This window comes from Lepidochelys kempii, chromosome 1 (assembly GCF_965140265.1).
Source record: "Lepidochelys kempii isolate rLepKem1 chromosome 1, rLepKem1.hap2, whole genome shotgun sequence".
Taxonomy (NCBI): domain Eukaryota; kingdom Metazoa; phylum Chordata; order Testudines; family Cheloniidae; genus Lepidochelys; species Lepidochelys kempii.
In genome coordinates this window covers 327,821,122-327,844,760 of record NC_133256.1, presented here as the reverse complement: position 1 = coordinate 327,844,760, position 23,639 = coordinate 327,821,122, and the positions used below count along the sequence as shown (strand labels likewise).

At 41.7% G+C, this 23,639-nt stretch overlaps 1 protein-coding gene across 10 annotated transcripts in view; it reads right to left on the bottom strand.

The window, feature by feature from the left end:
• Nucleotides 1-23,639, bottom strand: part of PHTF2 (putative homeodomain transcription factor 2) — a 187,678-nt gene that overhangs the window by 76,803 nt on the left and 87,236 nt on the right. For 9 of the 10 annotated variants that reach the window (XR_012156838.1, XM_073328594.1, XM_073328591.1 and 6 more), the window contains exons 4-7: nt 14,554-14,623; nt 7,332-7,490; nt 2,256-2,421; nt 1,398-1,562 (exon numbers count right to left, since the gene is read on the bottom strand). Coding sequence is in view for 9 of the 10 variants with exons in the window: in XM_073328594.1 (XP_073184695.1) it covers nt 1,398-1,562; nt 2,256-2,421; nt 7,332-7,490; nt 14,554-14,623 (560 nt within the window). In the remaining variant the exon portion in view is untranslated. The remainder of the gene's footprint in view (nt 1-1,397; nt 1,563-2,255; nt 2,422-7,331; nt 7,491-14,553; nt 14,624-23,639) is intronic. The other variant, XM_073328595.1, reaches the window with a different exon arrangement.

The following is a 23,639-nucleotide window of genomic DNA, read 5'->3' as shown; positions in this document are numbered from 1 at the left end:
CTCCTGCCCTCTGCCTTGGAGTTGCGGAGAGGGAGAGAAGGGGAGCTAATGTCAGGGTGTCCCCCGCCACTTATCCCTTCTCCTTATAGAGTAGGGTGGGGATACAACAGGGCTCAGGACAGAGGGAGCTTGCTGGCCGCAGCTGCTGTCTCAACTTCCTGATATACTTAAAAAGGCAGTGTACTTAGAGTAGGGTCAGTGTACTTAAAGGGGCAATGAGCATTTCTTTCCCTCATACACATGGTGTGCGTCTCCCCTCCCTCCATACGAGCTGCCTTGCAGAGTGTGAGGCTACATTAACGTGTTAGCATGCGGCTGAGGCCTCTATGGTTAATTCATCATTTAGCAGTAAGGCATCCCCTGGGAAATATCCCACCCTCTTCCACTCTCTGACTTGACCACCTCAACTTCACAATCATCATTGCTGTATATAGTATTGTTTGTTTAAAACTTATACTGTGTGTGTGTGTGTGTGTGTGTGTGTGTGTGTGTGTGTGTGTGTGTGTGTGAGAGAGTGATATATAAAAAAAGATAGTTTTTTGTCTGATGAAAAAAATGCCCCTGGAACCTAACCCCTCCCCCCCATTTACATTAATTCTTATAGGGAAATTGGATTCGCTTAACATCGTTTCGCTTAAAGTCTCTTTTTTCAGGAACATAACTACAACATTAAGAGAGGAGTTACTGTATTTTGAACTGTTTCTAAATGCCTCCCAATTTCTAATGAAGATGTATAGTGCACTTGCATTTGGATTCCAGAGAGCTATTAAATGTTTTTACGTAAGTCTTCTGAGGACTATTGTTTGGATAGATTAATTGTTTGCAAAAGAAATAGGCTACTGAAGGGCATAATAACTGTATTTTACCTCCAATCATATAAAGCCTTAGTTTAAAAAAGAACTGCCTCTTGCATATTTCATTACCTTAAGTGTTCTCTGGTCCTTGCTGAACAATAAAAGCTTATGGGTATTTGACACTTTGCCTTTTTTTTTTTTGGCACACAGGCATAGAGTTAGAGCAAAGAAATACATACATTTGAATTTGTCATGCCATGGAATTCCATTGCCACCACTAAGTTATTCTCTGACAGGATTTTAAAATAGAGAAACTGAAGTGTCTTATCTTTGATAGTCCTTATATAATACTTCTCCCTCAAGCATCAAACACATCTGTAAAATTAAGACATTAATTTTGTACTTCACATGGATTATTTCACTAGAATTTGCCAAAATAAAGACTAATGTGTACACAAGCTCAAATAATTCAGAGTATGTTAGAAACACAGAAAAATATTCTGTTCAATAGAAAAACATTTGATAGAAATACAGATCAAATTTTAATTTTTCAGAAAAGGGATAGTACATATCTAACGTACATAGCCTTAAATAAATACAAACCCTGATAAAAAGAAAGCAGCATGCCAGATATCTCTGAAGACTGCGCCAATACTGTAAGAGGTGCTTGTACCGTAGCTCTGCACTGTTCCCTCCTGCATGTTATCTGTGGTACTAGAGCCATCTCCTTCCCTATGTACTTCCAAATGTGCTGCTTTCCTTAATTTCCTTCATCAGAAGAGATTAAAATTGGAAGGCATCTTCATAAATGTAATCCATTAGCTCTATAATGTGTTCAGCAATTTTTGTAAGCATGCAAAATATGAGACTTTTCAAAATATATTTTAATCTAGTAATTTACCATTTTGCTTTAATAAATATTTTAAAACATTTAGCACATTATATAATTTCTTCTAAACAAAAATGTAATTTCACTAAACACTAAAGGCTCAAACCCGCAAAAATTACTGTTGAGTAGTCCCACCAATTTCAACAGGATTACTCATAGTAGTAAACCAATTCACTTAAGTGTTGGCAGGATGGGGCCTATGTTTGTGGTTGCACTGTTATTCTTTTAATTTGTGCCTCCAACAGGAAGATTATTGTTCAGTATTGAATACTGAATAATACAAAGTTTATAGTCATATTTACAGAACAGTCTCTACCAATATTTAGTAACAAACAATTTGAAGCAAAAGGTAAGGTTCAATACATAGCCAAATAAAGACTAAAGTTTTTAACAGCCACTTTTAAAGATTAGTAAACATATAAACAGTACTCAAATTTCTTACAAGACAATGCATAACATCATACTCTGTAGTAGACAAAACCTTGCAAAACGGTTCAGAGATTGTATATTCCAAAATAATTTCGTGTACTCATGAACCTAACTCATAGAAAACATTTTAGTATAGACTGTACCTTCTTCTTTTACCCCCTGTGCTAGGTGGTGGTTTAGGAGTTCGTGTTGAAACAATCTGGCAATGCACAGTTCCAAGTAGCAACATTAGCCATATTGGCCCAATTACTTCAGTCAAAGGTATGTTATGTGGGCTTGCTGCTGTATAGTATAATACTATTGCGGTAACTGCAAAAAGGAGAAAAGAATATTCAATTCAAAGTCTGAATTGTCTTGAAATACTTTACTGGTCAACAAACATGGATATTTCACAAAATTAAAAAACTGTTCACATCTGTAGAGATCTTTTTACACATCCTAACTGCTCTTCACCTAACTCACTCAAGCTAAATATATCCTTGGATACAACTTGCATTGCTAAATGACAGGTTGCAGATTCTACTCTCATCTTAGAAGTAGAACCACACCCATTCTGATATCTTAATTATATGGTGCAAATATAGATGTCATTTCTGACCCAGACACATGGAAACAATTTTCAGGTCTGGTGATCTCAGAGGTTAATTGGAAGAAATCTTTAAATAGGATTACTATAAGAATTAAAAATTACTTACAACTATAGGACAGTATCACTTATTCATACTGTCACATCTATTACAAATTTATTTTCTTCTGTATGTAGACCACAGCATGTTTACACATTTTGGAATTGTAATAAAATGGATCAATGTATTTGATTTTATGGGACATTTTTGATTATATCTCACAAACACCACATGAGCCCTCTGAACTAGAATGTCAGCTTGTTACATGGAAAATGTCTTGGTGCAACTATTTCTTACAGTTGGTCAGAAGAAACCTATATAAACTGAATATTCATGGCTGAAGAAATGTGTCACCTGTGAAAACATTTAAACTAGAAAGTGCTCATGCTTCCAAGAAAATTCTTGAGGTGCATGAGCTCATGGAATCCAACACTCAGAATAAAGCTCATATATAATTTATTAAAACTGGCCTCTGTGCTGAAAGTTATGAACAAACTCATTTCTTTAGAAACAGCAAATATCGACTGAATAGGAGATGACAGGATCAAACCTGATCATACAGCCACAGTGAACATTTTTTTCATTTTACATTTCCTAGTTGCTCGTCTTCTAGAGTTAAGTAAAACATATTGTACATCTACAGAGAAAGATTTCTCTAATTCTGTCAGAGTCCTATCACCCACATTGTCAGATGCAATGAAAGCAGATCTGGACAGTACACTTTCCCTTGCTGCCATGACAAAAGATATGGTGACACAAGTAAGTGTCTGTAATTCCCTTTGGAAAGAAGGCACAAGTCCATGTACCACTGCTATCTTGGCCATGCTTGGGCAATAAGCATCATCCTGGCTGATCATCTTCACAATCTTCCATATTTAGGTGAGCAGATATCCCGTTTTTATAGGCACAGTCCCATTTTTGGGGACTTTTTCATATACAGGGTCCTATTACCACCCACTCCCTGTCCCAATTTTTCACAGTTGCTATCTGGTCACCCCATCCACATGAGAGGTAATGGTCAGAAAGCATACATCAGCTCTGTACCCCAATGTAGGAGGAATGTATCTGTTAGAGAGTGATCATCTGCTGCTGCTCTTGAACAAAAAGAAGGGTACTTAGTGTTAAATCTTCTGTAAACAGATCTTTATCTGAAGTACCCCAAAGTAGCTATGAAGCCCCGAAGTACCATTTGTGCATCTGAGAAAAGTCTCTGTGTAGTTGGTCCACTGACTCATTGAGAGACCCTGCCACCTCTAATATACTGTTATACTGTCTGTGGCTGCTTGAACCACTGATCTTTGCACTGGAGTACTGAATGATCTGACCAGAGAAAGGAATGATCTGAGTGCCAACAAATTGCTCTTAACTCCAGAACACGGATATGAAGGCAAGACTCCCGGTGATTCCAGAGACCTCTTGTTAAAAATCTCCAATTAGAGGCACAGGGGCACAGATACACCTACAGTGGAGCACACATAGGGACACTACTCAAAGAAGAGCTTTTGGATGCATCTGTTCAGCCCTGGATCCAGGATGGGATGAAGACCTCCATCTTCCTTTGGAATTAGGAAATAGTGGGAGTAGGAACCCCAGTTTTTGAGATTTTCCTGAACCTCCTCTACTGCTCCATCCATTAATAGAGTGTAGGATTTCTCTTCTTAACACCAGTTTGAGAGAAGGATCCATGAAAAGAGAGGGAGGAGACGCTGATCTGGAGGGAAGATTTCAAACTGTCCTTTTATAATATCCAAAACCCATTTGTCTACAGTATCTTTTGCCACTTGCTGTAAACATGACAAAGAGTCTCCAATTGTTCAGGGAACTGAATTCAAGGTTGTTTTGTTGCTCTTGAACTTCATGTCACATCTGCACTTTAACTGCAGTACAGAAGTAATGGAGGACAAATTCCTCTCTCATATCATGGATTTAAAGGGACATCTTTTATATTGCTACTGAGAAGCCGTGACTGCCATTGTTGCTGCCGGTAGTGTTGTCTGCCTTTGTTGAAATACAAAGATGAAGAATAAGGTGGACAATGTTGCCTTTGCTATTTGCCTTTGCTATTTGAAAGCAGGTATAGGAATTTCCCTCTTAAAAGGTTGCAAGAAACCCTGATGTATAGCTGTTGATCCTATCTCTTTCATTTTCTCTAAGAGTCCATTTGTTTTAGAACTAAAGTCCATCCCCTTCAAGTGCAAGGTCTTCAATGTTTGACCCTGTTTCAAAGATTAATTTTAATGTAACATGCATGATACTGTAGTAAATTCTTCTAAATGAAGATGGCCATTATCTCTGAAAACTCATGGTGACCCAAGGAAGCCCCGGACGACTGGAAAAAGGCTAATGTAGTGCCCATCTTTAAAAAAGGGAAGGAGGAGGATCCTGGGAACTACAGGCCAGTCAGCCTCACCTCAGTCCCTGGAAAAATCATGGAGCAGGTCCTCAAGGAATCAATTCTGAAGCACTTAGAGGAGAGGAAAGTGATCAGGAACAGTCAGCATGGATTCACCAAGGGCAAGTCATGCCTGACTAATCTAATTGCCTCCTATGATGAGATAACTGGCTCTGTGGATGAGGGGAAAACGGTGGACGTGTTGTTCCTTGACCTTAGCAAAGCTTTTGACACGGTCTCCCACAGTATTCTTGCCAGCAAGTTAAAGAAGTATGGGCTGGATGAATGCACTATAAGGTGGGCAGAAAGTTGGCTAGATTGTCGGGCTCAACGGGTAGTGATCAATGGCTCCATGTCTAGTTGGCAGCCGGTATCAAGTGGAGTGCCCCAAGGGTTGGTCCTGGGGCCGGTTTTGTTCAATATCTTCATAAATGATCTGGAGGATGGTGTGGATTGCACCCTCAGCAAGTTTGCAGATGACACTAAACTGGGAGGAGAGGTAGATATGCTGGAGGGTAGGGATAGGATACTGAGGGCCCTAGACAAATTAGAGGACTGGGCCAAAAGAAATCTCATGAGGTTCAACAAGGACAAGTGCAGAGTCCTGCATTTAGGATGGAAGCACCCCATGCACCGCTACAGACTAGGGACTGAATGGCTCGGCAGCAGTTCTGCAGAAAAGGACCTAAGGGTTACAGTGGACGAGAAGTTGGATATGAGTCAACAGTGTGCCCTTGTTGCCAAGAAGGCCAATGGCATTTTGGGATATATAAGTAGGGGCATTGCCAGCAGATCGAGGGACGTGATCGTTCCCCTCTATTCGACATTGGTGAGGCCTCATCTGGAGTACTGTGTCCAGTTTTGGGCCCCACACTACAAGAAGGATGTGGAAAAATTGGAAAGAGTCCAGCGGAGGGCAACAAACAGGGGACTGGAACACATGACTTCTGAGGAGAGGCTGAGGAACTGGGATTGTTTAGTCTGCGGAAGAGAAGAATGAGGGGGGATTTGATAGCTGCTTTCAACTACCTGAAAGGGGGTTCCAAAGAGGATGGATCTCGACTGTTCTCAGTGGTAGCAGATGACAGAACGAGGAGTAATGGTCTCAAGTTGCAGTGGGGGAGGTTTAGGTTGGATATTAGGAAAAACTTTCACTAGGAGGGTACTGAAACACTGGAATGCGTTACCTAGGGAGGTGGTGGAATCTCCTTCCTTAGAGGTTTTTAAGGTCAGGCTTGACAAAGCCCTGGCTGGGATGATTTAGTTGGGGATTGGTCCTGCTTTGAGCAGGGGGTTGGACTAGATGACCTCCTGAGGTCCCTTTCAACCCTGATATTCTATGATTCTATGAAGCGTATATACATTTATTCAATATTTTAAAAAAAAGGAAGGTCCATTTGTGGATATTTGTTGGGACACATATTTGCATGGTTTTGCAGCATGTTAACATACTTTTAATCTGATTTTAGGTTAGTGAACATATTACATGAAAAAATACACCCAACTATCCCCAGACTGCATCTATCCAGAGTAAAATCTCTCCAGTGATTTAAAATATACCCAGAATGCACAGCTAATTATAGATCCTAAATGCAACATTAATTATGAATTTTAAATACACTTAGAAACAGGGTATACATAAAGGCAAGCAAAAGGAAATAGTACTGGGAAGTGGAACTAGAAATTTGGGCAGCAGTGAAAAATGGTGGAGAAGAGCTACTGGAAGGGTGCTGACGAAGTTATTTTCCTCAGGGCTCAGAGTTCTAGCATTCCCTGGATGTTCAGAAAACTCTTAATATTCATATTCATCATAGAGAGAATGGAAGCACAGCACAGATTTCACTGTTCAAGTGGAAGGGGAGCTAGAATGGCTTTAAGCCTCCATTATGCCCTCCCAATCCTGGGTTGTTCCATGCCCCCCTGTGTAATTTGAAGCCTCTCCCTGATGCCTACTGGCCACAATGCTGTGTGCTGCCATCAATGCTCTCTTCCCCACATTTTTCAGGACTTACGAGGGGGTCTTTGGAAAGCAGCCTTTAGCTGGGGTAAGCTGTGTAAATTAAAGGTGCATTATTAGGACTGCTCAGCATTTTGAAAATAGTGTATCTTGTCAGTACTGAGTGAACTTGACAAGATACAGTATTTTCAATATTGTTAAAAACAAATGTTTGCCGTTATATTATCTTATTATCCAATTATACCTTGTAGAAGGTAAAGAACAAGCAGCCAGAAAAATATGACGTTTGATGTCACTTGTAACCACCACCTACAGAAGAATGGAAAGAAAACTACTCGAACAATTCCTTTTCGGGTCAGAGAGGTCCAAGGACTTTCAGGTTTTGCTTTAGCAAAGGCAGATCCTAAAATTAAAAGACAACTGAAGTTATTCTTAAATACACTTATCTAATAAAGTTTTGGTTATCATTTTAGTACAATATAATCACAAAGCTGTCTTGTGTATAAATGCATCCATATAGTACATATATATACACACACATGCACCAACCAGGTTGTATAAAGGCAACCTACTTCAGGATTCAAAATTTCAAATCCACCTCCAGTACCTTGTAAAATAAAGCAATCATTAAGGATTTTTGTTGAAAAGTGAAAGTTTGTTTTCAACTGCATGATTTTATTTTGCTCTATTAGAATAAAGTTACTCCTATGTGTTATGGATAACTTAGTTTTTCTACCTGAATTACCTAAAACACATTACAAATAGTCAAATGACCAGGAATTTAAGATTTACATAGACTTGGCTAAAGATACATTTTATGGACACAACTGTTAAATACACTAGCAACCAACTGGCAAACACACACTTTTGGAGACTTTGGGTAGTAATGTGGTAGACTGTATGGGCAACATAGGCATGCAATTTTCTCATGTGCTAAAACTTTATATTTCCATATAACGTTCCTAGATTCTGTGGATCATCACAGTGTCTCCCACGGTCAGCATTTTGAAAACAAAGCATCTTTCACTAAGATACTGAAAAGCAAATAACGTAATAAAATAATCAGGGCTTGAAAAATCCACTTGCTAGTGGTGAGAGAAGTTTTTCCTGATGAATGTGGTTTCTAAGCCATCAATTTCTGCAGAATCACAGCAGTCAAGAAACGCTATGCATTGTGATAGGGTAGAGTATCAAAGATCTCTTTCCTCCTCCCCTTAACTCTTCCCAAGAAGTTCTGTGGGGGTCTCAAAGAAAGAGAAAACAAAGCACCTTAACAACAAATTGAGAAGGATGAAAGTTCAAGTTTACCAGTTATCTACTAGCTAGGCAGAGGCTGATACTTGAAGCCACTAAGCAGGGTCCAGGAACAACACCCTGGTGGAAATCCCAACACCTTCTCTTTTCCCAGAAAATTGATGCAACAGGGGATGGGTTTCCCACCAGTGTGATGCCCCTGGACCTTGTTGGTGGAAACCCCACCCTTATTTTTCATGTCTACATCTGGCTAATATTTAAAACTGGATAGCAGACGTCTGGTTAGTGTTTCAAGCCTAAACAGATACTTTAATAGACATAATCCTATTAAAAAAAAGAATATGCTGGTGAGGAGATAAAAATGTGAGCATACATAGGATCCATATCTTCTATATGGAAAAATCAGGAACAATAAAATATCCTTCCCTGCACCCATAACGATAAATCTGTTTCTACCTTACACCAGTGGGAAAGGTTTGGAAGTCTCAGCACTAGTTTAAGACCTCAGAAGCAACTATTTGTTACATTATTTTAGCAGGTAGAATGTTCATTGTACTTAGTTCAACCATGGTCATAATTAATTGTACATTTTATGCATTTGTTCGTATACATGTAGAATATTTTTTCCTGAAAAAAAAAAAGCATTTTTTAAAAAAATCATCAGAAATAAAGAGTTTTTTTCCAGGATCCACAAAATCTTGCTTAAAAGCACTGTACCTCGATATATAGCTCTACATTTTGGTTAACTAAAACAAAAGGAATTTTCCATCATGATACATGCGCTTTACTGAAGGGCATAATAATAAATGTATGTGTAAGAGGGGGATAATTATACTTCCTTTTTTAAAACACTGAGATCTATTGATGAAAAGCACTACATAAGAACTTAGTAGTATTATTATTGGCAGTTTGCTGCAATGCCTAACCCTGTGAATTAATTCTAGAATTTCTCAGGGTGGCTGACCCCCGTAACTGAAGTAGGTCCATCTTCCCTATGCCAGAACAGGTGCTCCCAGTTGGGCAAATTAAGGGGGCAGGGCTGCACCTGCAGTTACAAAGGTCAGACAGAGAGCCAGTGATGCAGAAATGGCTGAGAGAGAGCTAGGAAGATGCAGGAAGCAGAACTGCCTGGGAAGGGAAGAAGTGAGAACCTAAAATGTAAATGGTCCGCTGCAGAACTGTTTGTGTAAGTTTGGATAATAAACCTGCCTGAGAGATACTGTGGGTGTGGTAATGGAGTCCATAGCAAGTTGGGGAGAAGCCGTCCTTCTGATACGTGGAAGAGAAGGCTAGCACTGAAATTGGCCCCGGTACAGGGGAGAGCGAAAAGGATTACTGGTGCCAAGAAAAAAAAAAGGGAAATTGAAGCCCCAGCATTGACTGAGCCCACCTAGTTTGGCTGATTAAGGAAGATGGAGGAGATGATACATCTATTGATGATAGCACAGCAGCAACAGGAACAGCAAAGACCCAAGCTATGCTCCTACAGTTGATAAACAGGCTAGAGAAGCAACAGAGGCACAACTTGCTGCTCAACAGCACTGGCTAGAGGCCCCCCCCTCCAGCAACAGGAATGGCTACAGAAGCAGTTGGGTCAAGAGACCCAGGGGAACCTGCTTGGTGATGGAGAGGGAAGCTCAGGTCACCTAGTCCCTTGCCTGGTGAAGCTGGGCCAGACGATAACCCCCAGGCCTTCCTCCATTCCTTGGAGACAGTGGCAAGTGTAATGGTCAGGAAGGAGTCAATTTGGATAGCTTACACAGCACTGTTCCTGATAGGCAAGTATTATACAGACAAAATTGCACAGGATCGTTTCAGGTGACAAGATGTCACGTTTATTATAACACAATTTGACTTATGACCAATAACTAATATCTAATACCTATGTATACACACACACACACACACCAAATACTCTGCAGCTGCTAGATAGTTACCAGTCCTGAATGTAGCTTGAGTTTGTGGCTTGGGTTCGTAGCTTGTGGTGGCTAACTGGCCAGGAAAGCCAGGCACAAGGAAGAGCTGGGTCTCTACTGGGCATGCACCAATGCCCTTCCATGTTGGCAGCAGAATGTTACCCTCCAAAGTCTTCCATCTCACCCATCCTTTTTGTAGGCTTTAGTTTGAATCCAGAGTCTATAGGTCTTGCTGTGTCACGCTGCCTCTGGGTTCGGTGTGATTGATCACCCTTCAATTGCAGACATGACTTTCAGCCTAGGACCTGGCTTTGATGTTTCTTCAACTGTACTTTTGTTCTTTTCTTTTTAGGGTGGACTCTTTCTTGCTTTGTCAGGGCTGTTGTCTACATCTTCAGCTGTTGGTATTTACACTTTATTTCATCAGGACAGGCTGGGGCTGGAGGTTGATTCCATCATCCATACATACCTCATTCACACATCTAAACTACACTAATAAGATTACATCGGCTTTTGCAAAAATGAAGGTTTTGCAGCAAGCTTTTACAAAATGGAGTGAGCATTTTAAAATGGAGTTTGGGACAAGTTAAAATGGAGTTTGAGTTACAATATGGACAAGTGTAAGGAATGGCAAACAGTGAACAGAAGTTACAATGTTGAAACGGTGTAAGTTTCAGTGATTTAAGCAGCAATTGGATTGAAAGTGAAACTCAATTAGCCAGTTATTGGGGTAACCGGTTTTATGAATGAATGTTGTTTCATTCATAAAACTTTGCTTATGAAGTTATATTAATAAAGTGAACAATTAAAAACAATTTCATTGATCAGTTCTACATAAGGCACAGGCAGTATACCAAGCAGTAAGTGACAAGCAGATAGGCTCCTATCCTGAGGTGAAGGCTGCCATCTTAGATAGACTAGGACTGACTTCAGAAGTGTATAACAACGGTTTTGGGCTGAACCATTTCCATGGGGGCCATGATCACAGGTAGAGGTCAAAGATTACAAGACCTCATGGCTTGGTGACTATGTCCAGAGACCAGTTCAATTGAGAAAATCATGAACCAAATCATCCTGGAACAAATTTTTAAAAGGTCCTACTCAAGTGAGCCGATTTAGACAATGCCAGCATATCTTAGTGTGGGAGGCAGTCAAATGGGCAGAAGCCTTCTCTGTGGCTGAAGGAGATGAGCAGCCTGAATGATATGGCAGAGTAAGAGTGACCCAGCCGGAAGCTCTCAAATAGCCCAAAACAGGGGGCTATTTGAGTAAGAGAAAGACCCAGTGAGGCAGAACTGACTGAGAGAAAGCTAGGAAGCTGCAGGACTGCCAGAGTTTGGGAGAAGAGACAGCAAGAGCCCAATATCTAAAGAGTGAGCTGAAGAATTTTTTGTTCGTTTGTTTTAAGTTTGGACAATAAACCTGCCCAAAAGAGCGTAACCGTTAGTCTGTAACAAGCTGGGGAGAAGTCCTGCCTTGTTTCATAGGTCTACAGATGATAAAGCTTCCCAAGCATAACGGAGTAATACATTTTAGATGTTTCTAAATATAGCCTATCCTCCAGACTTCTGAAACAATGGACATTTACAGATATTATCACCATGAATCCCATGTCGTCTTATAGTTACAGTGCTTTTAAATAGATTTTTGTTCATATAATATTATGTATAAACACATATGACCCCTAGTCCTAGACCAGGACCCTAGTATACTAGTTGCTATATAAACATAGAACGGAAAGGTGAAAATTTAATTGATTCCTATTCTCAAATATAATTAATTTAATGCAAACGTATTTTAAGACATCTATTGAAAAGCATGAAGAGCTATAAAGTAAAACTAATATAAAACAAAAATAAAAACACTGACACATATATAGGACTATATATAGTCTGTTCCAACCAAAGGATCTGGTACAGGGTAAAACCCACCACCATTCAGGCAAGTCACTAACAAATGAGAGAGATCAATTCCCAGTTAACACAACCCCTAGGGATGAAAAGGAGGTAACAACATGTAAGAGAACAGAAGAGAGGGATGATGGTTCTAAAAGGATAGCCTGCCAAAAATAAATGGGATCTGCACTGCGTCAAAGACGGTCTCAGGAAGACTTGTTTCAAAGAGAGCTCCACAGCCTCAACTGAGACACTCCTGTCCCTGACCCAGTTGGAGAGCGAGCATGCCCTGCCTGATTTTAACTGTGGAGCAGAGGCATAAGGGTCACAGATGATTACGTCAGTACTTAGGGACTGTGAGGGGCTTTATACAATACTATGACCTTGAATTGTTTTCATTCTGATCATAATCTATGGATATTTCCACAGTGCCTAACACAATGGGGTTCTGGTCCAAGACTAGGGCTCCTAGATGGAACAATAATACAAATAAAATAAACAGCTCTGCAGTGCTAGCCACTCATATTCCTGGGAAGAACTACTCCTCTGTAGATTTCACTTTCAAATACTTAACAAAATACCAATAAATCTGGTCCTTCAGCTTTATATTGCCAAACAAACATTGCATTTCATGTTTCACTTAAAATAACTACAGGGCATTACAAGCTAACAACAATCCTTAGGTCTCTGAGTTTATTCACCCAAGGATATGGTTATTACTGAGTTAGCAGAAAATACTCATGCTATACTGAAATGGTCTCCACCGTCTCTCCCTTTCTTTGTTCCCAAAACCATTAGTCTTTTTTAAAACTGACTTGTGTTTATTTTTTGTTGCTCCTTTACTTTGTACTCCCATCTTATCCTTTTAAAAAGTGAATGGGAGCAGCCCTTCATCAATTGAGACACTCCATCAATTGAGCTACTCTGAAATGGGAACACAGGCACTTCTCAGGGGCACAGCTCAGTTTTCAAAACTCCTCAGAGCTCCTGTTGTGTCACATAGGGACCAGCCCCATTTTGCTGCCATCTCCTGATTCTGACTGACCCCTCACAGAGCCTCACAGGATTGCTCAGCATTTAGTATTTAAAAGGGAGTTGAAAGAGAGGAAGATGAAAAGAGGCGTTGGTGTGAAAAGAGGGGAGAAGGGAAGCTAAAAATATAGTAAAAGTTACTTATTGGGGGGGAGTGTAAACCTTCCCAGGGTCAAGGAGCAACAGAGATTCTGAAATCAGAGTGAGGCTGGTAAGTGACAGGGTGATATGCACACGTCTGTATATGCATTTAGATTAGGAGTTCCAAAGGCAGCAGCCAGTCAGGACAAGGACTTGTACTCTGAGGCTAAGAGCTGTTATTAGCCAATAAGTATGATCAGATGCACCTGTTTTACAGGCAAGAAATAACTATACAGCATCTCCAAACACCTTCTCAGACTATGCTCAAGCTTACTCCTTGAAGTGCCCTTATCAGGATTTCTTGAACTTTCCTCTGAAGTTTCTTAAAATGGACACTATCAGATAGAAAACAATTAGTAATTGTTTCCTCTTTTCTTAAGTCTACGGCTATAATAAATCTACATGATCAACTACAGCTACAATTTAAGGAAACTAAACTGATTTAATTTTAATTTCGATGTAAATAGGAGACAACTGTTTTCTGGTGATATATGCTATTATGTGCCATCAATGCCCCTCTGCCATGTACATTGGCCAAACCAGACAGTCTCTATGCAAAAGAATAAATGGACACAAATCTGACATCAGGAATCATAACATTCAAAAACTGGTAGGAGAACACTTCAGCCTCTCTGGCCACTCAGTAAAAGACTTAAGGGTGGCAATTCTGCAACAGAAAAGCTTCAAAAACAGACTCCAACAAGAAACTGCTGTGTTTGAATTAATATGCAAACTAGATACCATTAACTTGTGTTTGAATAGAGACTGGGAGTGGCTGGGTCATTACACATATTGAATCTATTTCCCCATGTCAAGTATCCTCACACCTTCTTGTCAACTGTCTAAATGGGCCATCTTGATCATCACTACAAAAGTTTTTTTTCTCCTGCTGATAATAGCTCATCTTAATTAATTAGCCTCTTACAGTTTGTATGGCAACTTCCACCTTCTCTGTATCTATCTATATACATCTTCTTACTATATGTTCCGTACTATGCATCCGATGAAGTGGGCTGTAGCCCATGAAAGCTTATGCTCTAATAAATGTGTTAGTCTCTAAGGTGCCACAAGTACTCCTGTTCTTTTAGCCATAGGGTTTCTTCTCATTTTTATAGTTATACTCCACTCTTCTGCTGCAAGGCTATCAGGATAAAGGCAATTATTTTTATAACTGTCCCCATAAGGTCAAATTACTGACAAATTCAGCATTTACTAGCTCAAGCCCTACCTCTTACAAGATCAACATCTATGAGGTCTGGCTTCACATGTCCTGTTTTCTTTGGCTTGTTCCTCAGACCCTGTAATATGCAAAAAATATTAGAACATAAACACCAAAACAGAAGATATACATTAGCTAAAAATAGGAATGGGGTCAGTAATTGTCTTTCACTTTTTTTGAAAAAATTGAAGAAAATGCCAAATTCACAATTTGAAATCTAAAGTAACAAGTACTCCAAAGAACAATGTACCAGGTATTAAATAAAAACAATGTGTTATAGTAAAGCCACGATGGGGTATAAAAACATTTTACAACTGATCGGATAACGTAATGAAAATTAATCAATTACTGCCCCCTTAGGGTGAGATTTTCAGTAGTGCCTAAAAATTCTTATCGACTACGATAATGCAAAATACTATACACACATTTGCCAGAGTTAGTAATATACTTGGATTGTGGTTTATTATAAAACACTACACCCTTTTTCTCTTTAATTGCAATCTATATATACTATGTAGCTTTTAGTTCTCAAAGGAGTACCAGCTAAAACAACTAATGACAAACAACGTTGTGCTCGGCAATCTGCAGGTCAACGGCAACCTCCTTTTAAGATTGCTAAATCCCAGTGACAGCAAGGGGTAATAAGTTTTCCTGACAGGTAACAAGGATCTGCCATAAAAAGGCAGAGATAGGCAAAGGAAGGTGGTCTTTTTGCTCCACCAGTGGAACACACATACCCATTATTAAGTGACTGTCCCACAAGAGATTGCTCAGTTCAACACTTGCTTTTTCAAGCCTTAGAAAACTATGCATGTATTATGGTTAAGGCTCCGTGTTAGTCACGGAGGTCACGAATTCCGTGACTTTCCATGACCTCTGCAGCAGCCCAGTGCAGCTGGACCGGAACCTGCTCAGGGCTGGGGATTGGGGTGCGGGGCAGTGCTTACCAGGAGGGAACTCCCCTCCCTCAGCTCCTAGCTCCACATGCTGCCTCCGCCCGCAGGCACTGTCCCCGCAGTTCCCATTGTCGCGGTTCCCAATCAATGGGAGCTGCAGGACTGGGGCTTGGGGTGGAGCAAAGGCAGCACATGTAGCTTGGGGCTGGGTAGGGAGCCTGCCCCAGCCCCACCAATACCCCTCTGCACTTCCCAGGCCACAACTCTCCCCACCAAGTTTTAGTCAGGGGTATAGAGTAAAAGTCATGGACAGGTCAGTCTGTGAATTTCTGTCCATGACTTTTACTAAAAAATACCCGTGACTAAAACAGACTTAATTATGGTTCATTTGTTTTCTGAAATTTGAGGTCAATTACATTGGCCATATTACGTGGATATGGACTCAATGGAGTACAGTTTTTACAGATTGAGAGTTAATATTTTGTTCTCAAAAGAGAGCAGGTTAGTGATGTGGAATTACCATCAGGGATGGTTGAACCTTATCCTTCTGCAGTTCTTTTTAAACTGATGAATAAACTGCAGTTGCCTTTGTAAAACATTTAAGTTTTTATTTTCAAGAATGTTAATTTCATTCATAAAATTAAGTATACAACCGTACTATTTTACGTAAGATTTAAAAGGTATATCTACGCTGCAATAAAAAACACTGCAGCACTCAGTTTTGGCGCCCAGGTCCATTGACACAGGTTCACAGGACTTGGGCTGAGGGGCAAAAAATTGCAGCACACTCATCTGGGCTTAGGCTGGAGCCCAAGCTCTGAGACCCCTCCTCCCTAATCGGGTCTCAGAGATTAGGCTCCAACCCAAACCTTAACATCTGCATTGCAATTTTTAGCCCTGTGAGCCTCAGTCAACTTGCTCAGGCCAGTTACAGCAGTACCAAGGGTCTTTTGTTGCAGTGTAGACTTACCCAAAGTCACACTATACTTATGGCAGAAGCAAACAAATGTCAGTGATAATTAGTCATATTACTGTAATGCCAAAACTGGCAAATTCATCTTATGAAAAGTAGATGCAAGAATGCATGCAATTTTCTCCATTTAATTTAAATGGGTAATTTCAGTTTGACACGCTCAAACAGATGTGATGCTGGTAATGCTGAATAAGACAATGCTGTTTCTACACTTTTGATTTAGCTGATCTAAATCTGTAGCATGCTGGAGACACAAACAGGAGAAATTAATCAAAACAAAGCAACATACCATAGAGCACAACTAAACATGGTTATAGCAAGTTAAATATATTACAAGACCGCACATATGGAAAAACTAGCTGCATGTAAAAATTAAAACACGGTCAGAAAAGTCTTGTAAAGAACATGATGTGTAAAAGTCTTCCTTCAGTCTGCACATCAGTCTCATTTTTGAGATATGTTATGCTGAGCAAGAAAATAAGCCTCCATAATGAGAAATGGGAATCTTAATAGATACAAAATTAGCTGTAGATCACTGTGAAATCTGAAGAAATACATCTCCAAATGTAAAAGGAAGTTCAACTATCACAAAAAACCCACTATTTTAAACATGTATAATTTTGGGGGTGGGGAAGAGTTTCGTATCATGGTGTGAATCCTTCCAAAACTGATATCTTACAAGGGCGTGGTATGTAACTTTATCAACAGGAAAAACAACGAGGAGTCCTTGTGGCACCTTAGAGACTAACCAATTTATTTGGGCATACGCTTTCGTCACGAAAGCGTATGCCCAAATAAATTGGTTAGTCTCCAAGGTGCCACAAGGACTCCTCGTTGTTTTTGCTGATTCAGACTAACATGGTACCACTCTGAAATTTATCAACAGGAAATCCTGTTTAAGCCTCATAGTAGTTTAATGAGCTTAAGGCAGGCTTTATTTAGGCCTTGCAAAATAAGTTAAAATGAATGTAAAAGGTTTTTTTTTACCAATATAAATAAAAGGAGAACAAGAAAAGAAGTAGGGCTGCTATGGGGTAAAGCAGTGGTTTTAAAGCTTTTTTCATTTGTGAACCCCTAAAATATTTCAAATGGAAGTGCAGACCCTTTTGGAAATCGTAGACCATCTACGGACCCCAAGGGATCCGTGGACTACAAGTTGAAAACCAGTGGGGTAGAGATTAAACAATCTAGGTATGGCTCACAAACTAAATGAATACGTTGCCTCAGTTTTCAATCAGAGTGATAATGCAGACCATGGGGGCAAAGGCAGGATGCTAATGGGAGCGAGTATAATGACAGAGGGATAGAAAGACCTGGATGTATTAGTCAATCACAGGATGACTAAGCCACCAAAATGATGCAGTTGTGGAAAAGGAAAGTGTATTCCTAGCATGTATGAAGCAAGGTATTTCCAGTGGAGATGGGGAAGTATTAATACTCTTGTACAAGGTACTGGTAAGACCTCATTTGATATACTGTATACAATTCTAATCATGCATGTTCAAGACTGCCCCCCTCAGAACTCCTGACCCATCCAACCCCACCCCCGCTCCTTGTCGTCCCTGTAGGACCCCACCTCCATCCAACCCCCTCCCCCCCCCCCCCCCGGCTCCCTTTCCCCTGACTGCCCCAACCCCTATCCACCCCCCTCCCGACAGGCCCCCAAGGACTCTCATGCCTAACCAACCCCCCCCATTCCCGTCCCCTGACCACCACCACCAGGACCCCCAACCCATCGAACCCTCTCTGCTCCTTGTCCCCTGACCCCTCCCTCCCAGGACCCCCTGTCCCTAACTGCCCACCAGGACCCCACCCCCTATCAACCCCCCCTGCTCCCTGTCCCCTGACTGCCCCGCCCCCTATCCACACCCCTGCCCCCGACGGGACTCCTACACCTATCCAACTGCCTCTCACTCCCTGTCCCCTTACCATGCCACTCAGAACAGCAGGAGCTCACAGCCCTGCCGCCCAGCTGGAGCCAGGCATGCCATCGCACTGCCCAGCAGGAGGCAGGCCAGAGCTAGGGCAGCTGAGGCTGTGGGGGAAGGGGAGACAGCAGGGGAGGGGCCGGGGACTAGCCTCCCCATCCGGGAGCTCAAGGGCTGGGCAGGACAGTCCCGCAGGCCAGATGTGGTCCATAGTTTGCCCACCTCTGCCCTAGATGGAATAGAGTTTGATAGAACCAGTAGAAAACACTCAAACAATTTAACTCTCTCTGCTGTTCAATTATCTTATGTAAAGTGGCTATGAGATCAATACACAGGCTAAGTTATCATACTTAAAGAATCTTATCACATAAAAAGAAAAGGAGGACTTGTGGCACCTTAGAGACTAACCAATTTATTAGAGCATAAGCTTTCGTGAGCTACAGCTCACTTCTTCAGATGCATATCGTGGAAACTGCAGCAGGCTTTATATATACACAGAGAATATGAAACAATACCTATTCCCACCCCACTGTCCTGCTGGTAATAGCTTATCTAAAGTGATTTCCAGCACAAATCCAGGTTTTCTCACCCTCCACCCCCCCACACAAATTCACTCTCCTGCTGGTGATAGCCCATCCAAAGTGATAACTCTTTACACAATGTGCATGACAATTAAGCTGGGCTATTTCCTGCATAAATCCAGGTTCTCACATCCCCCCCACCCCCATACACACACAAACTCACTCTCCTGCTGGTAATAGCTCATCCAAACTGACCACTCTTCAAGTTAAAATCCAAGTTAAACCAGAACATCTGGGGGGGGGGGGGGGGTAGGAAAAAACAAGAGGAAACAGGCTACCTTGCATAATGACTTAGCCACTCCAAGTCTCTATTTAAGCCTAAATTAATAGTATCCAATTTGCAAATGAATTCCAATTCAGCAGTTTCTCGCTGGAGTCTGGATTTGAAGTTTTTTTGTTTTAAGATAGCGACCTTCATGTCTGTGATCACGTGACCAGAGAGATTGAAGTGTTCTCCGACTGGTTTATGAATGTTATAATTCTTGACATCTGATTTGTGTCCATTTATTCTTTTACGTAGAGACTGTCCAGTTTGACCAATGTACATGGCAGAGGGGCATTGCTGGCACATGATGGCATATATCACATTGGTGGATGTGCAGGTGAACGAGCCTCTGATAGTGTGGCTGATGTTATTAGGCCCTGTGATGGTGTCCCCTGAATAGATATGTGGGCACAGTTGGCAACGGGCTTTGTTGCAAGGATAAGTTCCTGGGTTAGTGGTTCTGTTGTGTGGTATGTGGTTGTTGGTGAGTATTTGCTTCAGGTTGCGGGGCTGTCTGTAGGCAAGGACTGGCCTGTCTCCCAAGATTTGTGAGAGTGTTGGGTCATCCTTTAGGATAGGTTGTAGATCCTTAATAATGCGTTGGAGGGGTTTTAGTTGGGGGCTGAAGGTGACGGCTAGTGGCGTTCTGTTATTTTCTTTGTTAGGCCTGTCCTGTAGTAGGTAATTTCTGGGAACTCTTCTGGCTCTATCAATCTGTTTCTTTACTTCTGCAGGTGGGTATTGTAGTTGTAAGAAAGCTTGACAGAGATCTTGTAGGTGTTTGTCTCTGTCTGAGGGGTTGGAGCAAATGCGGTTGTATCGCAGAGCTTGGCTGTAGACGATGGATCGTGTGGTGTGGTCAGGGTGAAAGCTGGAGGCATGCAGGTAGGAATAGCGGTCAGTAGGTTTCCGGTATAGGGTGGTGTTTATGTGACCATTGTTTATTAGCACTGTAGTGTCCAGGAAGTGGATCTCTTGTGTGGACTGGACCAGGCTGAGGTTGGTGGTGGGATGGAAATTGTTGAAATCATGGTGGAATTCCTCAAGGGCTTCTTTTCCATGGGTCCAGATGATGAAGATGTCATCAATATAGCGCAAGTAGAGTAGGGGCTTTAGGGGACGAGAGCTGAGGAAGCGTTGTTCTAAATCAGCCATAAAAATGTTGGCATACTGTGGGGCCATGCGGGTACCCATAGCAGTGCCGCTGATCTGAAGGTATACATTGTCCCCAAATGTGAAGTAGTTATGGGTAAGGACAAAGTCACAAAGTTCAGCCACCAGGTTAGCCGTGACATTATCGGGGATAGTGTTCTTGACGGCTTGTAGTCCATCTTTGTGTGGAATGTTGGTGTAGAGGGCTTCTACATCCATAGTGGCCAGGATGGTGTTATCAGGAAGATCACCGATGGATTGTAGTTTCCTCAGGAAGTCAGTGGTGTCTCGAAGGTAGCTGGGAGTGCTGGTAGCGTAGGGCCTGAGGAGGGAGTCTACATAGCCAGACAATCCTGCTGTCAGGGTGCCAATGCCTGAGATGATGGGGCGCCCAGGATTTCCAGGTTTATGGATCTTGGGTAGTAGATAGAATATCCCAGGTCGGGGTTCCAGGGGTGTGTCTGTGCGGATTTGATCTTGTGCTTTTTCAGGAAGTTTCTTGAGCAAATGCTGTAGTTGCTTTTGGTAACTCTCAGTGGGATCAGAGGGTAATGGCTTGTAGAAACTCGTGTTGGAGAGCTGCCAAGCAGCCTCTTGTTCATATTCCGACCTATTCATGACGACAACAGCACCTCCTTTGTCAGCCTTTTTGATTATGATGTCAGAGTTGTTTCTGAGGCTGTGGATGGCATTGCGTTCCGCATGGCTGAGGTTATGGGGCAAGTGATGCTGCTTTTCCACAATTTCAGCCCGTGCACGTCGGCGGAAGCACTCTATGTAGAAGTCCAGTCTGCTGTTTCGACCTTCAGGAGGAGTCCACCTAGAATCCCTCTTTCTGTAGTGTTGGTTGGGAGACCTCTGTGGATTAGTATGCTGTTCAGAGGTATTTTGGAAATATTCCTTGAGTCGGAGACGTCGAAAATAGGATTCTAGGTCACCACAGAACTGTATCATGTTCGTGGGGGTGGAGGGGCAGAAGGAGAGGCCCCGAGATAGAACAGCTCCTTCTGCTGGGCTGAGAGTATAGTTGGATAGGTTAACAATATTGCTAGGTGGGTTGAGGGAATCATTGCTGTGGCCCCTTGTAGCATGTAGTAGTTTAGAAAGTTTAGTGTCCTTTTTCTTTTGTAGAGAAGCAAAGTGTGCGTTGTAAATGGCTTGTCTAGTTTTAGTAAAATCCAGCCACGAGGAAGTTTGTGTGGAAGGTTGGTTTTTTATGAGAGTATCCATTTTTGAGAGCTCATTCTTAATCTTTCCCTGTTTGCTGTAGAGGATGTTGATCAGGTGATTCCGCAGTTTCTTTGAGAGCGTGTGGCATAAGCTGTCAGCATAGTCTGTGTGGTATGTAGATTGTAATGGATTTTTTACCTTCAGTCCTTTTGGTACGATGTCCATCTGTTTGCATTTGGAAAGGAAGATGATGTCTGTCTGTATCTGTACAAGTTTTTTCATGCTGACCCAACACTCTCACAAATCTTGGGAGACAGGCCAGTCCTTGCCTACAGACAGCCCCGCAACCTGAAGCAAATACTCACCAACAACCACATACCACACAACAGAACCACTAACCCAGGAACTTATCCTTGCAACAAAGCCCGTTGCCAACTGTGCCCACATATCTATTCAGGGGACACCATCACAGGGCCTAATAACATCAGCCACACTATCAGAGGCTCGTTCACCTGCACATCCACCAATGTGATATATGCCATCATGTGCCAGCAATGCCCCTCTGCCATGTACATTGGTCAAACTGGACAGTCTCTACGTAAAAGAATAAATGGACACAAATCAGATGTCAAGAATTATAACATTCATAAACCAGTCGGAGAACACTTCAATCTCTCTGGTCACGCGATCACAGACATGAAGGTCGCTATCTTAAAACAAAAAAACTTCAAATCCAGACTCCAGCGAGAAACTGCTGAATTGGAATTCATTTGCAAATTGGATACTATTAATTTAGGCTTAAATAGAGACTTGGAGTGGCTAAGTCATTATGCAAGGTAGCCTGTTTCCTCTTGTTTTTTCCTACCCCCCCCCCCCCAGATGTTCTGGTTTAACTTGGATTTTAACTTGAAGAGTGGTCAGTTTGGATGAGCTATTACCAGCAGGAGAGTGAGTTTGTGTGTGTATGGGGGTGGGGGGGATGTGAGAACCTGGATTTATGCAGGAAATAGCCCAGCTTAATTGTCATGCACATTGTGTAAAGAGTTATCACTTTGGATGGGCTATCACCAGCAGGAGAGTGAATTTGTGTGGGGGGGTGGAGGGTGAGAAAACCTGGATTTGTGCTGGAAATCACTTTAGATAAGCTATTACCAGCAGGACAGTGGGGTGGGAATAGGTATTGTTTCATATTCTCTGTGTATATATAAAGCCTGCTGCAGTTTCCACGATATGCATCTGAAGAAGTGAGCTGTAGCTCACGAAAGCTTATGCTCTAATAAATTGGTTAGTCTCTAAGGTGCCACAAGTCCTCCTTTTCTTTTTGCGAATACAGACTAACACGGCTGTTACTCTGAAACCTGTCATTATCACATAAAGCAGCCATTAAATTTGTTAAAATGTAAAGTTGCAAGTATTTTCTTCTCTATAAACTGTAAGCTAGTAGTCAATGAATTCAACTAAATCTTTTGAGGTTTATTCGCTATTTTACAATCAGTTAATTCTGGGGGTTTTTTTTGGTTTTTTTTAACTCCTATTAGCCCTGCAACGCTTCCACAGGTAGGAGTGAGAAACCTGACTACTTCTTCTTGTGCATTATCACAACTGTTTACTAAAGCCTGGTATACAACCACACAATTAGGTCAACGCAAGGCAGTATACGACCACCTAGCTGTGGGATGTGTCTACACTTAAATTTTGCTCCCACTGACTTAAGTCCCTCGCTATGCCAACTTAATTACTCCATCTCCCCAAGCATCGTAGACTGAGGATCAATGTAGTTAAATCAACGCAATGTCAGTGCAGACAGTGCATGACTTATGTTTACTATTACTGGCCTTCAGGAGCTGTCCCACAATGTCTCACACCAACTGCTCTGGTCACAGTTGTGAACTAAGTTGTCCAGGGGTCAGGTAGACAGGAACCCACCACTCCCCTTTAAAGCACTGAAAATTTTTGAAATGCCTTTTCCTGATTGCCCAGCTTTCTGAGCACATCTAGCAGCTCTCCACTGTTGAGTGCAACTGTCCAGCTGACTATGCTGGCTACACACTGCAGACACGCTCCTGCCTGGAATACACAGGAAGTGTTGGATCTCCTGTGCCTGTGCGGAAAAGAGGCTGTGCAGACACA